The sequence below is a fragment of the Lycorma delicatula genome, chromosome 8, assembly GCF_047948215.1.
Source record: "Lycorma delicatula isolate Av1 chromosome 8, ASM4794821v1, whole genome shotgun sequence".
NCBI classification, from domain to species: Eukaryota; Metazoa; Arthropoda; class Insecta; order Hemiptera; family Fulgoridae; genus Lycorma; species Lycorma delicatula.
In genome coordinates, this window is record NC_134462.1 from 10843467 (window position 1) to 10858611 (window position 15145).

At 30.6% G+C, this 15145-nt stretch overlaps 1 protein-coding gene across 3 annotated transcripts in view; it reads right to left on the reverse strand.

Annotated features, from left to right (window-relative positions):
- Positions 1-15145, reverse strand: part of fmt (phosphatase 6 regulatory subunit 1-like protein fmt) — a 90049-nt gene that overhangs the window by 20266 nt on the left and 54638 nt on the right. For 2 of the 3 annotated variants that reach the window (XM_075374080.1, XM_075374081.1), the window contains exons 13-17: positions 13352-13438; positions 11864-11961; positions 10178-10372; positions 6524-6639; positions 5024-5158 (exon numbers count right to left, since the gene is read on the reverse strand). In XM_075374080.1, coding sequence (XP_075230195.1) covers positions 5024-5158; positions 6524-6639; positions 10178-10372; positions 11864-11961; positions 13352-13438 — 631 coding nt within the window. The remainder of the gene's footprint in view (positions 1-5023; positions 5159-6523; positions 6640-10177; positions 10373-11863; positions 11962-13351; positions 13439-15145) is intronic. The other variant, XM_075374082.1, reaches the window with a different exon arrangement.

Sequence of the window (15145 nt, forward strand, 5' to 3'; positions counted from 1 at the left end):
TTACAGTATTTTTTAATACTTCCTCCTACCTCTTTAATAACCATTTCAAATCTTTTAGGTATTGAATCCATAAGTTTTTTTTACATATTTCTTTAATTTCTTGATCGTAAAACCATACCAAATCATCTTCTCCCATAAATTTTCAGTTGGTTCAGGTCTGGTGAATTTCCAAGCCAGCACAAACACTGAATCCCTTTTTGAGACATGAAAAGCTTAACTTTCTTTTTAATGAGTGGCAGGGGGCCAAATCTTGTTGAAAAACAAGGCTTTCAATTTCAAGTAAATCTGCAAGTTTTTGTAGTTCTGGTAGAGCTCTGTTTTCCAATAATTGGATGTACTTTTCACTGTTTATCATTCAAGAGATGGGTACTACAATTTTAGGTTTTAGTAACTGAAGCATCCCCAAAACATCTTTAAAGGATGTTTCACAACTTGTTTCATGTGTTTTTGGCAAAACCCGATCGTCATCGCTTCACTGCTTCTTCGCACATGTAACATGCTAGAAAATGACTCTTGTCAGCAAAAAGGACTTTTTTCCAAATCTCAGCACTTCAGTTTTTGTATTTTTTGTTGGCCCAAAGAAGCCTTTCTTCTTGTGTCAGTGAGAAGTTGTTTTCTTATAGGCCGTTGTGGTTTGCGACCACTTTTCAGAAGTCTTCTACGTACAGTAGAATTGCGAATTTTCACACCAGCTGATTCCAAGTCTTTTTGTAACTCAAAACTATTTTTGTGAGGTTTAATTTTACTTATTCTACGTAAAATCGCATCATCTAGGTGGTTTTACTTTTTCTTCCACAGCTACCTTTTCACTTTATTGTGAAATTGTTCCCATCTCAAGATTTTGTCTAATTGTCTTATTAAGTACACCTAGACTAACCTTACACTCTGCTGCTATCTGCCTTTGAGTCATACGAGTATGTTCATTGAGTGTTATTATCTTACTTCTTTTCTTAGGAGTTAAATGCTACTTTTCTAAATTTATTAACAAAATCACATGATCACTTACACTAGAAGAAACCAAAATAAAATAGGTAAGCAATACACATAACCTGTAAAAACAAAGATATTTTCAGCCAATACTTGAAATGGAGGGAAACATCCTGATCCCCTTGGGGAAGACACCCTCCACTGACCATTCAGCCCAGTCCTTCCAGTTTTGACTGATGTGAAGCATTGCTTCGATGTTATCCAGTCGATAAATTACTGCGGTGCAACTCCAGATCGTATTTGATGCACTCATACAATACATGGAAGGCATCATACTGAATCCTACACTGCGGGCAAAGACCTGAATCCACCAGTCCAAACCCATCCGGTCTACTCCTGAAGGCCCCGTGACCGGTAAGAAACTGAGTTATATACTCATGCCCTGATAGGCCAGTTTTACCTAGCCCTGATGGGCTTTACTGGAGATCATCTTTTACACCTCAGCATATGACATCTCTGTTGCCTTGGCCCAGGTTGCCACCGATGTGAATGCCACTATGACATTCCCATTGGTGTAACTATTACTAAAAATAACAAAATACATCTCTAGTCTCAAGCAAGACTGAAAACTATAGTTGCGAAAGAAAGTGAATCACCTACCTACCTACCTACCTGAAAGGTAAAGTGAATTTACATGCAACACAAACGTGAAATAAAAAACAATAACACGAAAATAAACCTAATAACAAAATAACTAAAATGATATAACACTAACAAAACAAAAACAATACTAACAAGAATTTCCCCCAAAACTTATTTTTTAGAGAGTGGCAGGGATGGGGAAGTCAGATGTGTCAAAATATTTTGAGAAAGTTTTATCTTGGAGGTCTTAATAGAAATCATGTGAGGTCATGTATTCATGTATAAGAGGGAGATTTTTGATCTGTACTTTCTTTTCATTACATTGTAATTGAAGTTGTACATAAGGGTCACGTTCATATCTAGCACAGACAGACCCAAACATATCGGTTTGTCAAAATATAGCTTTTCCTTAGTGCACTGAACAGCACATAAGGTTTCATTGCAAATGATCCTATCCTGGAAAGTTGGTTCTTCACTGATTAGTACAACCAGACTATTTTTAGAGGACACTAATTTGATGTTGATCCTTTTTCTGACATTCTCTATAAATTTTCCAAACACGACATTATTCATTGAGTTCGATGTATCCCTTCAACCAGGGAGACTGCAACATTTTATGGACTTTGGTCACCTAAAGTCTGTTTCTAATTGCCTGTTTTACGGTGGAGAAATGACATATATTTCAATTTGTTCCATAGTGTTGGTACGATTTTAGGATACTCTGATATTGGAGAGACCTCATTTGTAAGCAAAAAGGGTAAATCGCTGTGCGCATCATGGAGATGCAGAGGATATTTGACATCTACTGAAGTATATATCAAATCATTCCAGGTATTTGACCATATTTACCATTGAGGTATTTGTACGGTTGACTGAGATCGTACCCACCTGGGAGATATGGTTTATTGGCCTCTGGAAATTTTGTAACAACCCAAAATACCATTGCGGATTCGTTTTTCTAGAAGCATGTAGATGTCACAGTCTGTATTCAGTTTGAGTTGGAGTCTTGTTTTATGCAACATTGCATTGAACGAGAATCCAGGTACAATGAAGTAATGTACACAGTCTAATCTGTACTCCCTCAAACATAAAGATCTAAAATTTTCGAAAATGTCAGACAGGAGCAGCACGTCGCATTTGAGGTAGAGATTGCTGTACTCGGCCAACATATTTATTTTTAAATGGTCCCACACTCTTTTTGTATGCTCGTAGTCCTCTTCAGATTGCTGTAGAATTTCTCTTTCGGTGGGAGAGAGGTTTTTTCTTATGTGAATTTATCCATACTTGTACGGATAAACTCCTTTTTCGAGTAACTATGTTCATTTCCAATTGGTTAAAAAACTTTTTGATGTTATTAAATTTTTCGATTGGGAGGGATTTTACAAGACCATCAAGGCTGGAAGTCATAAAGCGATACGTATTGATGAAGCACAAGGTCATTTATACTCTTTGAAAAGGAAATGTACTTTTTGGTAGAGTTTGGAATCACGGTAATTAGTTTTTCATCGTAGTCCAGTTCTTTCACGATAAAATGTGAATCATAATTAGAAGTGTTATCCAATTTCCCTATTTGGGTTTTCTTGCAATACTAAAGTGTTTTTAAGTAAAAAGTAAGTCATACAGAATCAACATTTTATTCAACTTCTCACAATTTTGACTTCTTTTTCTCCTTTTATAATAAATTGATGGATGAGGACTACTTTTTATGAAAAATTTGATGTTTTCGTAGAATAAAATTTCTAAGCACATTTTGTTTTTATTTCTTCAAAACTAAATGTTCTAAGAAATACAGGTTTTATAAGATTAATGCCTTATCCAATTTCTTATAATTACATACGATAAATTATTTTTGAAGGAAAACTGATCTTTCTTAAATGTTATTTATTTAGTAAATACAATTTGAAAGAATAAAAGAAAGATTTTTATAAGCTTAAAATCTCATTCAATTCAAATAATTTTATTTATATTTTTCAACTTTTATAAAAGTTATTTTATATTTTAATATATTTGACACAAAATCATTTATTTCACGCAACATGATATGATTCTTTTTAATCTAGTTTTATCAAAGTGTTTACTGAAGAGAATACAATACAACTTGAGACATACAAATTGTTACCTGCCAACTGCTCAGTTTTCTGACGCCCAAAAATCCAAAATAACATTATCTTCGGTATTCAAATTGTGACCTATATAATATCTCCCATTTGAGAGAACCTTGCTTGGCCTAATATTAACAATATAGTTGAAAAAATTTTTTTAAATTTATAATAAGCAGTTCCACGAAAGAGTGTGAATTAGCAAAATGCTAATTCACTATGATTTTCTCCCTTCAGCAGTTTTTCCATTTGTTCTAAAAACATCATCAGAAAAAATAAGTTTAATACATGCTTTTCAAGCAAATTTTCTTACAGCTCAATGGTATAATTCTTTAAATATTAATTATACTATTGTGTAATATTTAAAGATTTCTAAGCTAACTTTCTAAAGCCAATAATTTTAAAACCAAAAAATTAAATTTTAGACAATTTTCGAAAATGATCTCAGTTCACACTGATTAATCACAGAAAAAATATGCAAATAAGTAACTAAAGGAGATTTTATAAGGCTTTAATTCTTCTTTCTCAAATTTATTTAAAAGAATTAAAATATATTAATTTTCTGCAATTAAAAAAAAAAAAAAAAAACAAACAAAAAACAGTTCTTTTATCTAAAACAGCAGTAACGTGCTTTCTGTTATAATAATGCCTCCAACATATCTCATTTTAAATTTTATTTATAACCCTGAAAAATCTATAACTTGTTAACAAAACCTTGACAACTTACTACGTAAACTAAAAACTACTACTTTTTTGTCAAATTTACCATTTTTAATAGGAAAAAACAAATAACTTTTTTTAGAGCTCAAAATGAGAGAAATTAATGCAACAGAATTCTAAACTGATTCAAATTATGACAACTTTTAATAAAATTTTGACAAAAATATAAAAAAAAAGCAAAATTGAATATGTAATACTCAATGTAAAATGCTATTTAAATAAAGAAAATACATTCAAATATACATACATTCATCATACTCTGTAATGTATAGACTGGACTGCTGGTAAATAATGAAGGTATTGAAAAGGGACAATCACTAACCAGGAAATTCTGAAAGGTAAACCAACATAAAAATTCATCTATCTCAGGGAAAAATGAATGAATAAAGAATAAATTAAAAAAAGAAATCACAAGTATGGATCACCCATCTAATTTATCGATAAAAAAACTGCAAAAATGATGGATGCATTTTGAATGAGTAAAGTAGTAATATAATTTTAAAATCTAATAATTCATATTGTTATTAACCAGTTGTTTATACAATAACAGTCTAGGTATAACAAAGCCTAATGTAATATGTAATACCACGTACAGAAAAAATAAAATTTTTCTAGCAGGTTATAAAAGCACTTACTAGAGTTATCAGGAATACTATTAGTGGCTACACCAAAGTTAGCTTCAAAATCAGCCCAACCTTCATCTGCTGAAGCTACAGGGCCACCAGCCCATGGGTCTTGAGTACTGTCAACAGCACCACTACTACACCAAACTAGAAAAAACAAACAGATTAAAAAAAATTGTATCAAATAAACAATTTTAATTAATGTAAAGGAATATAAATGCATACACTTTCAGATGACATCACAAGATGAGTAATTTTTTTATTTTTACAAAAAGAAAAAGGAAAGGGATTTCAACATAAAATATGCTATATTATTTATCTCTGTATAGTAGTTTTGTATTATACGCAGTCTCTACTGCAATAAATTTATTATTTATTCATACATAAATATGAACACACAAGGTTGCTTTAGCTAACACAGGAACAAGTGAAAAATTGAAAGGTGTAATAACTACCAACAGGAAACAATAAAAGTTATGATTCGATGATGATAATGCTGTTTTGAAAAAACAAGCTAGAAGAAATTTTGAATGATTAGCTTGAATTTATTGATGGGGGGGGAATTAAATTTTAAAATATATAAAAAGTTGCAGAATTAAGCAATTAAGGTAGAAAAATTACAAAAAAAGGTCATAAGTTAGAGTTCAATCAAGAAGAGCTATCATGCAGAAAAGTTTTCTAACATCAAGTTTGAATCTAAAAAAGACAAAAAGATGTTCTTAAAAATACTTGTATGAAGTATAATGATTTATGGTAATGTAATATTGGCAATAGGAAAAGCAAAAAAGAAAACCTTTGATATGTGATTTTACAGATGAATGTTAAAATTAGATGGGTTGTTAAAAAGTACAAAATGAAAACGTCTTAGGATGAAAGAATCCTAACAAGAGACCTTTCTGGACGGAATCTAATAATGAAATGTAGTAGATAAGTAGACAATTGGCAATTTGTTGAGTCATCTAGATTTAGTTAATTTGATGATAGAGGAACTAAAAAGGGTAAAAGCTGTAGAAAAAAATCAGAATATTATAAAACAGATAACTTAGGATGTAGGATAGAATAATTATGACAAAGTTAAAAGATTTCTGCCTAACAGAAAGGAATGAAGAGTAGCATCATTAGTTGAATGTAATAATGTTTAATGCAGCTTTTTTTTTCTTTTCTTTTTTTTGGAAACAAAAGTAATTTTGTGTGGTAACTTGGAGGAATTCAGGATTCTCCTTTTTCCCCTTAATATTATTAGTTATCAATGCCTGATAATATCATAATCATGAGTCATTCATGTGACGATTATAAGGTTACCATTTTTCCATTCAGTGGCTCTTCAGAAATTTTCTGAGCAGCCCAAAACTTTCACTAAAGTATTTGTTGATACCTTATCTCTCTAATAATAAAACTTAATCCTTTTTAAGGAGCCTGGAAAAATTATTTTAACTTTATAATTCATACAAGGTCCTGTATTGGACTTAACTGTAATATCTTTTTGTGAATATATTAATAAAAAAAAATTACCATCAGATGCCTGATCAATTTCCATATGTGAACCCTCTTCTCTTCCTTCAGGCCCAGGACGTTCTTCATCATCTGAACTGTTGTAGTTAGCTGCCTCCTCACCACCATTCCACATTCTAAATAAGAAATCCCCAACAATACTATTAATCATATCCCTCAACAATACTATAAATCATGTCCTGCTCTATAGAAAATGTACCCAAGCATACATTTCTCTGTGCAGTATAAATGGAGCAAATTCATAGCAATCAACTGATCTCAAAATGGTTTAATGATTAATTTTACATATAATTTTTATTGTTAGTATAACTTCACAAATTAATGAAGGTTTTATTCTGTTTTATCACTTTTGAATTAAGAAAAAAAATTGCTAATTTTAAATCAAAGCTCCCTTATGTATTTAACTGCAAAAGAATAGTGCAATTAATATTTTTTCAAAGAACAATGCCTGTGGTAAGAAAGACTATTTTGTTTCTATTACTAATTAATAATAAAAACATGAATTCATATCAGTTCAGTAATGAAATTACATATCAACGGGACTTCAAATTACTTAATAAGTCCTACACCTGCTTAGCCACTAGGCCAGCAATTATTTAGATAGACAACAAATAGTTAAAGGTCTAGTCAATATTTTTAGTATTTTTTCCTGCTTACTTTGATTTATAAGTAACTTTACACAGAAATTAAACAATAAAAATCGATAAAACATAAGCAAGTTGAAGGAGTAAACGAAGATATGTTTTATTACAAAGCAAAAAAATACATAAAAAAAACTTATCATATTTATACCACATCACTTAATACTTTTCTTTAATGAATTTAATTTAATTTTTTAATACTTATATTAATAAAAGATGAATTATTTTCCAATATCCTGACAAATTTCTTGTGAAAAGCATAAAAATTATTTATATGTAAATCTGTATCTCTTGTAAAGATTTCTTTTGTCTATCTTCAGGTTTTTTTATTTTCTGTTTTTGTAATTTCTGAAGTAGTCTATTCAATGTAATATATTTAAAAATATCATGTACAAATATTTTTTTTACATTTTAATATGTATTTCACTAAATTGATAAGTATTCTAGTTTTAATTTTTTATAATTGTGTATTTCTTTTAATAATTTTGTTTTTGATTATTTTTGTAATCTGATGGTCTTATTTATAATATACAAATTCAAACATAGAATTCCCTGTAGAAAAATTCATTTCAAGCAAACAAAGTTTTAACAATGTCTATTCAATTTTATGTTCATTTAAGCACATAAGAAATTTAGATTATTGAATTTGTTATTAACATTTAAAAAATAACAAATTAAAATAATATTTTATTTCAAAGTTGATTTAATTATAGTACATTCAATGAAAATGCAGATCTGGGATTCTGATCAGTGGAAATTTTTTTTTTGAAACTTAGCACAACTCTTCAACTGTTCAGACTAAAAAAATTACTCTGTAGATTTAATAAATGGAAAAGTTATAATAATGGATATGTAAAAATCCTGGATAAACGTACTCACTGATACAGACTGTTTCATATAAGAGGGCAGTTAGGAAAGTAACCTCTGTTGCAGTATAGCCCTAGTAGTAGTGTTAGTGGCACCGCCATTGACAATGTGTCAATGTGTCACACTGATTCAGAGAGTCAATGTGACTCTCTGAATCAGTGTGCTTCCAGTTATGTCAGTGTGACTTTAACCCGTTTGCTTGGTTATAACCTAAAAACATGAGCACTGCAAAAGAAAATCCTGTGAAATGCGAGATGCGTGCAGTCATAAGGTTTTCATTGGGCACAAAATGTTTTGGCAGCAGACATCAATCATCAGTTGCGTACTGTGCATGAGTCAAACATTATGAGTAATGGTGTAGTGCAGCAATGGATTTTTTAGAAAGGGAAGGACAACATCCAAGAAGAATGGTAGACCTTCTGCTGCGAGAGATGGTCCTATCAGTGAAATTGATGAAAAAGTTGTGAAAATCGAAGATTCACAATCTCTGAACTTTCTGAACAATTCCTGCAAATTTCTCATTCAGTTTTGTACGAGACTGTCACTGACAAATTAGGCTATTGGAAGTTCTGTGCTTGGTGGGTTCCAAAAATAATTACAGATCCATTGAACCAAACAAATGGGCTTTGCCTTATACTTCCTTCATGCTTTGACACAAAAGGAGAAAGTTTTTTGAAGAGAACTGTGACTGGGGATAAAAGTTGGCTGGCCTATGCAAATACCAAAGCTAAACAACAGTCAATGGCCTGGGGCCATATCCATTCTCCATGCAAGCCAAAGAAATTCCACTGAACTTTATCAGAGAGGAAGGTTGTGGCTATCGATTTTTGGGATGCCAAGGAAGTTTTAGAAAATTTTATGGAATGTGGTCAAATGATCACTTTAGCAGTCTACTGTGAAACTTTGACAAAACTTAGGCAAGTCATTCAGAACAAACATCGTGGGTATACTGTCATTCAGTGTTGTTTTTTTGCATGACAACAATCATCCTCACAGTGTTTGAAGAACTCAAAAACGTCTGAATCAATTCCAATGGGACATTTTTATCATCACCCTTACAGCCCAGACTTGGTGCTGAGTGACTTACACCTCTTCACTTTCATGAAGAAATGGCTTGTTGCAGCACTTCAATGACAATGACGAATTTCAAAATGGCATGAAAGTACCCAGGCAGGTGAATTTTATGAAGGTATTGGTAAATTAGTGAAACACTATGAGAAATGCTCGAGTCTAAATGATGATTATGTTGAAAATTAGTTAAAAGCTGTAGGATTTTATTTATAGCTAAACAGAGGTTACTTTCCAAATCACCCTCGTATTTCATTTGGTTTTAGTTAAAATAATATGTGTAAAAAGTAACTGCCTTTTACTTGTAGTAATCTTTATTCCAAGAATAAATAAACATAGTTTTGAATATAATCTAGAAAAAGATTTAGTTTACTACAGTTCTTTAAAATCTGAATGATATAATTAAAGAGCATGCATCTTTTTTTCAAAAAGCAGCCACATCAAGATTCATTTTTACAAGCGCCATCAAACGTTGAACACACTACCTAGCAGTATCTTCAATAACTGCAGTCTTATGTATCTGTTCTTAAAATTAAAAAGATATTGTTTGAGAATTACTAATGCCAAGAATGGTTGCCAAGATATAGAGCTATTTGTGTTCAGGAGTACTTAAGATAAACAAGTTTGGGTGAAGTTTTTGCTCATCAATATTAACATTTTCTTAACAAACTGTACAGCTGTAGAATTCTCCAGTTATTCTTGAAACACTGTGTGAAGTCAAATACAGAAAAAGTAAAAAACATTCTCTGATAAAGGTGTGTGTCTTTTATAAAATCTAAATAGATTTAACATCTCCAGTAATGAAAATACTACAAATCGATGGTAATAATGTTTATGAACTATCCCTTTATTGCACTAATGCATATTGAATAGTATAACCATTACGAATACAAAGTTTTTTTTTGTAAAACAGTGATATAAGAGTGAAGTCAGGAAATTAACATGACCAATTTGAAATTTTTAATAACTCAAGTATAAAAAAAAAAGGTTTATACACACAGAATAATTAAGTATAGACAGATATAAGCAATTCACTTTCACTAATCTGGTGAATAATTAATTATACAGACGTACAAACCTATTAGTAGGGCTTAAACTGTGGAAGGTAGACCACTCTTTATCATCATCTTCATCTTCCTCATCATTTTCATCATCATTGCTAAGAGTATTAAGCCGCCCAGAACAGACCTGCTTGAATAGCTCAGCTTGTCGTTCTATTTCATCTTCTTCAGCCATGTTAAATGGAAGATTGGTAAGCTGATCAACGGGGGGGCTGTAAATTACAAACAAGCATTATAAACTGAATAGTTCTTGAAAAAAAAACTACTGAGTTAATAAGCATTGAAATACAATTTTCTAACTTTCAATATTTTAGTAATTAATAACTTTCAATTTTGGATTGTCTAACTATTCTTAACAATTACATGATCATATGAACCACATTAATACTAAATTGAATTTACTAAAACTTTATCTGAATTTCAGTACTTTTTTGCAGTAATATAATCTATTGCAATTTTGTTTTAAAAAGTCAATGCTTAAATTAAACTTGGGCAAATTTACCAAATTATAGCTTTAGGTTGTTTTCTAGTTACATGATATTTTAATGTTGAGTCTACAATGCCAGTAAAATATATATATATATATATATATATATATATCAGTAACAAAACATAATTATACACATTTAATATCAATGGCTTGGGTGTTAACAACCCTAAAGTCAGTATAAAAATCACTTTTGGAAATAACCACTAGCTCTAGTCTTAAGATTTTGAAAAAATATCTCTGCTCACAGATAAGATATAAAATACTTACAACTGTAGCAAAAATAATGGGATTTAGGTCCACATATTCCAGAGAACAAGTTACGTTCTTCTAAGTGAAAAATGGTAATTAAAATTTAATGCAAGTCTACACATCTTACTACACAAATGTTGAAAAATTACATGTAGAATCTTATATAACATAATGTTATATCAATTAGCTTGTGATTTTTTCTTTCAATTTTTTTTACTTCTGGAGAGAATTATATATCATGCTGAACCACTGCGTGTTCACTTGCATATCAGATCTAATTTATAACATGGAATGGAATCTCATTCACGATTCAAACAAACATTTTTCTTTGAAAACAGTTTGATATTATTTGAAACACTAACACACACACAAAATAGAAGGCATACCCCATTAAACATTTAAAAAATGTTTTTAAGTTGTATATAATACTATCCCTCTTAATTTTGAATCATTTGATATTTTTTGCTATGATATCTTGCATATATATTTTACATAACAAGGAGCAAGTGAAACATTTTGTACAATTACATTTTTTTCTTGTATAATGCATATAGTTAACAAAAACATGTTTTTTTTTTTAGTTTCTTTTTTTAAGAGAGGCAACCCACAGATGACTATTCAGCCAGCACTGGAATGAAACTGTAAGAGCACCCCACCTACAGTCCTCAATTTGCTCCATTTGACTTCATACTATTCTCCCATGTGAAGATGAGACTGCAAGAGAGGCATTTTACAAGTGATTATGACCTCCTAAGGGCTTGGTCACATGATGACTGTGCCCAAATCTCTGATGTAACATGGCAGGATTTCTTTGAAGACTGGTTTCGAAGGATGGAGAAGTGAATGTGTAGTGGAAATTATTTTGAAATATTATATAAAATAAAACTATAATGCAAAATTATCTGAGTGCCCTTTGTATATGTATATATACACATACACTTATGCAGAAGATTAAAAAACTCACCGTAAGGAATCATCACTATCATTGAATTCATTTTCATGAAATCCAAAATTATCAACAAACTGTGGTGCCATTGGCTGTGTCAGGTACTCTGCATAAGTCTGTAACAACAATGTCAAAGAGTTCTCAAATTTAAAATATTACAGCTTATACTATATGCATTTTAAAATGCTTAAAAACATTTTCAACTAAGTATTATAAATAAATGTATTAAGCCTGGTCAAGATGGTAACTGCTTACTCTCCAATGGAATAAATGAAGGAGTAGAACCGTGGAAAATAAGATACAAAGCAGGAATTATGAAATATTAATGACTGAAGCTGAAGTTAATAGACTATTGTCAAAAATCACTGAAGTTAAACATCCACCCAGTTTTACTTTAATTGAACTGTGGATTAGAAGAGAAACTGAGGTATATATAACTGCACACTACAGGACATTTAACAATGAATAATTATAGAAGAAAAAAGTGCAAGAATTAGGCTATTAAGAACAGCTTTTAACTTTAAACAGTAATAAAAATATTTTAAAATTCCTAATCATCCTCTCAACTTTCGGAATTTATATGACAAATCTGGAAAATTTTAATCAAATTATAATTTTAAATCATATTACACTGAGATATATTTAAGAAATATATTAATTTCTCAGACACAAAACTGAACAGTAATTATGTATTAATTATTATGTAATTATGAATTAATATGAGGCACCAGTAAGTTTTGAAAATGGTATAGTCATTTTCAGTAATAATAAAAAGCATTTCATGATGGTAAGCTTGTAAGAGAAAAAAGATTTGAATTTCATACTGCCTTCATAGTGTTACAAAATAACTAAGCAAATGAATGAATAACCTTGGACATTTTCTTACAGAAATAGGGCTGAAGTGATATTCAGCCCTACAAAAGACACTTTCAAACTAATCAAAATGGATTCAGGGATGGTCAAAATGGATATTTCTGTTGAAAATTTGCGATCATAATTTTCCCTTTACTTTGTACAAGGAAGTAAAAAAACAAACATAAAATGGCAAACAGAGGGAAAATGAAATAAGATAGGGAATTTGTTCACATTACCTTTTTTTGTTTATTTTGATATCCTGAATCAGTACCTTAACCTTTACCAAAAACCTCCCAGGATGCCCTTACATATGGAGGTGTGATCAAACAAAGTATTTGATCTGACTCATGAAGACAAAAATACTTAACCTAAATTAACTTATCCCTTTCTGATATAAAACACTTATCCCAGCAAAAATTACATTTCAACATTTACAAACCATATTAGTCAGAGAGAAGCTTATTTACAATGCAATGCACCAATGCATTATTAATATATGAACACAGCAAAAGACGGACACATCCATGTGACCATTACATTAACACGATTAACTATTACAAAACAACAATTAAGTGATTATGATTTTGTATGATTACAATTTAAAGATACTTTAATAAATATTTATTATGACATGCTATATCATCACATTACCTGCTGTACTGTTGAATCCTGGGACAATGAATTATCCCCACCAAATCCATTATCATCCTGAGAATTAGAAGCAGGATGCATTCCTCCCTGTAAAAAAAATTAACTTATAAATAAATATAACAATGAGTAATTATTAAAATTAGCAAAACTAATTAAATTAATTTATAACTATAGGGATCTTGCTTCATATACATGAAACTCCTTGAATATAATCTTTTTTTAAATATATAGCATAATAGCTATATCACAGGTTAAGAAGTTTCCTCTTATTATAATAAGAGTAAAAGAAAACAGAAGTAGAGCTGTAAAGCAGTCATTACTAAAAATAAAGTAAAAGACAATAAAATTCTATATTATTAAACAGAAAAAAAAGCTTTTAATAGATTTATATTTCTCATAAACAAATGTAATTTAGTAACATCCTAATTCATATGGAAATTAAATATAAAAATACTTATAACAGGTCCTATGGGATTCAAAAGATTTGAACCGGTCCAAGCATAAATATATATAAAATAGATTCTTATTATGACTTACTGACCAAACTAGTTTTCACTTCATTAAGATTATAGACAAAATTATATAATTCTATTTATATTAGATCAGTTATAAAAAATGAGATATCATTTTACCTAATTAATCATTTATTTACTTCAATAAAAAATAAGCCTACTTCTAAACACATTCGCGAGGGCTGCCAAAATAGGTAGGTTTTTTATTTTTACAAAAATCCAGAAATTTGTTAGTTTATATTTCATGACATATAAATAAAACAGGCATAATTTAAAAGAAATAAAACTCCTATCATGTTTTTTTTTTTTTACTTTTTTTGCGTGTACCCTGTAGGGTGTATGACACACCTTTGTTATGATATATAACTCCTGGGCATCGTGCACCCACATGTGTACATGAATTGTCTTATTCCTCTGAGCCTGCTGCTAAGAATGCCACTAGTTGTGCAGAAACCTGAATATAATATTACCTGAATGATAATAATATATACCTGAATAATATATATATTTACCTGAATAAAATGGTTATTTATAAACTTGTATTATGTAGTTCTTTTCATGACGTCTCTAGAATGCCGTTGTATGATTTTAAACGCCTACAATATAGCCAGACTAAAAATAAATGCTGTAAGAAACCTGTGAAAACAAGTACTTTGTTGGGTGCATGACACACTTTAATAATAAGCGGAGTACGCCCCTATAGTTACACAACATCATTTGAAAAAGAACTCGTGGACCTGTATGAGTGCATGACGTCGTGAACGTGTTAATTAACATTTATTAAAATCTGAATATTCAAATGTATTAAATTATACAAAAAAACTAGTGTTCAAAAAGTGACACAACCTTATGGGAAAATGAGTAATAATTGTTGAAAGTGGCCTCCACTATGCAATTCACGCAATTGAATACAATTGTAACGCTTGTTGAGGAATTGCAGAAGCACATCACTGAATTTTGCTCTGCAATTCAGGAATGGTGTGATGATGAGTTTTGTAAGCAACATATTTAAGGTATCCCCACAAAATCAGGTCAGGAGGGGATAAATCAAAAGACCAAGGAGGCCACAACCCGTTCAAAATCACTCGTCCATGAAAACACTGATCCAAGAAAATCATAATGTTGTTGGCTGCGAGAGCTATAGTACTGCCTTGCTGAAATCGCATGTACTCTTGCTGGTCTGCAGGTATGATGTTTACAAATTGTTGCACCATTTGTATGTAGTTCTCACTGTTCACTGTGCCTTGAAAGAATGTCATGAAGATTCTCACCTATGTGAAAT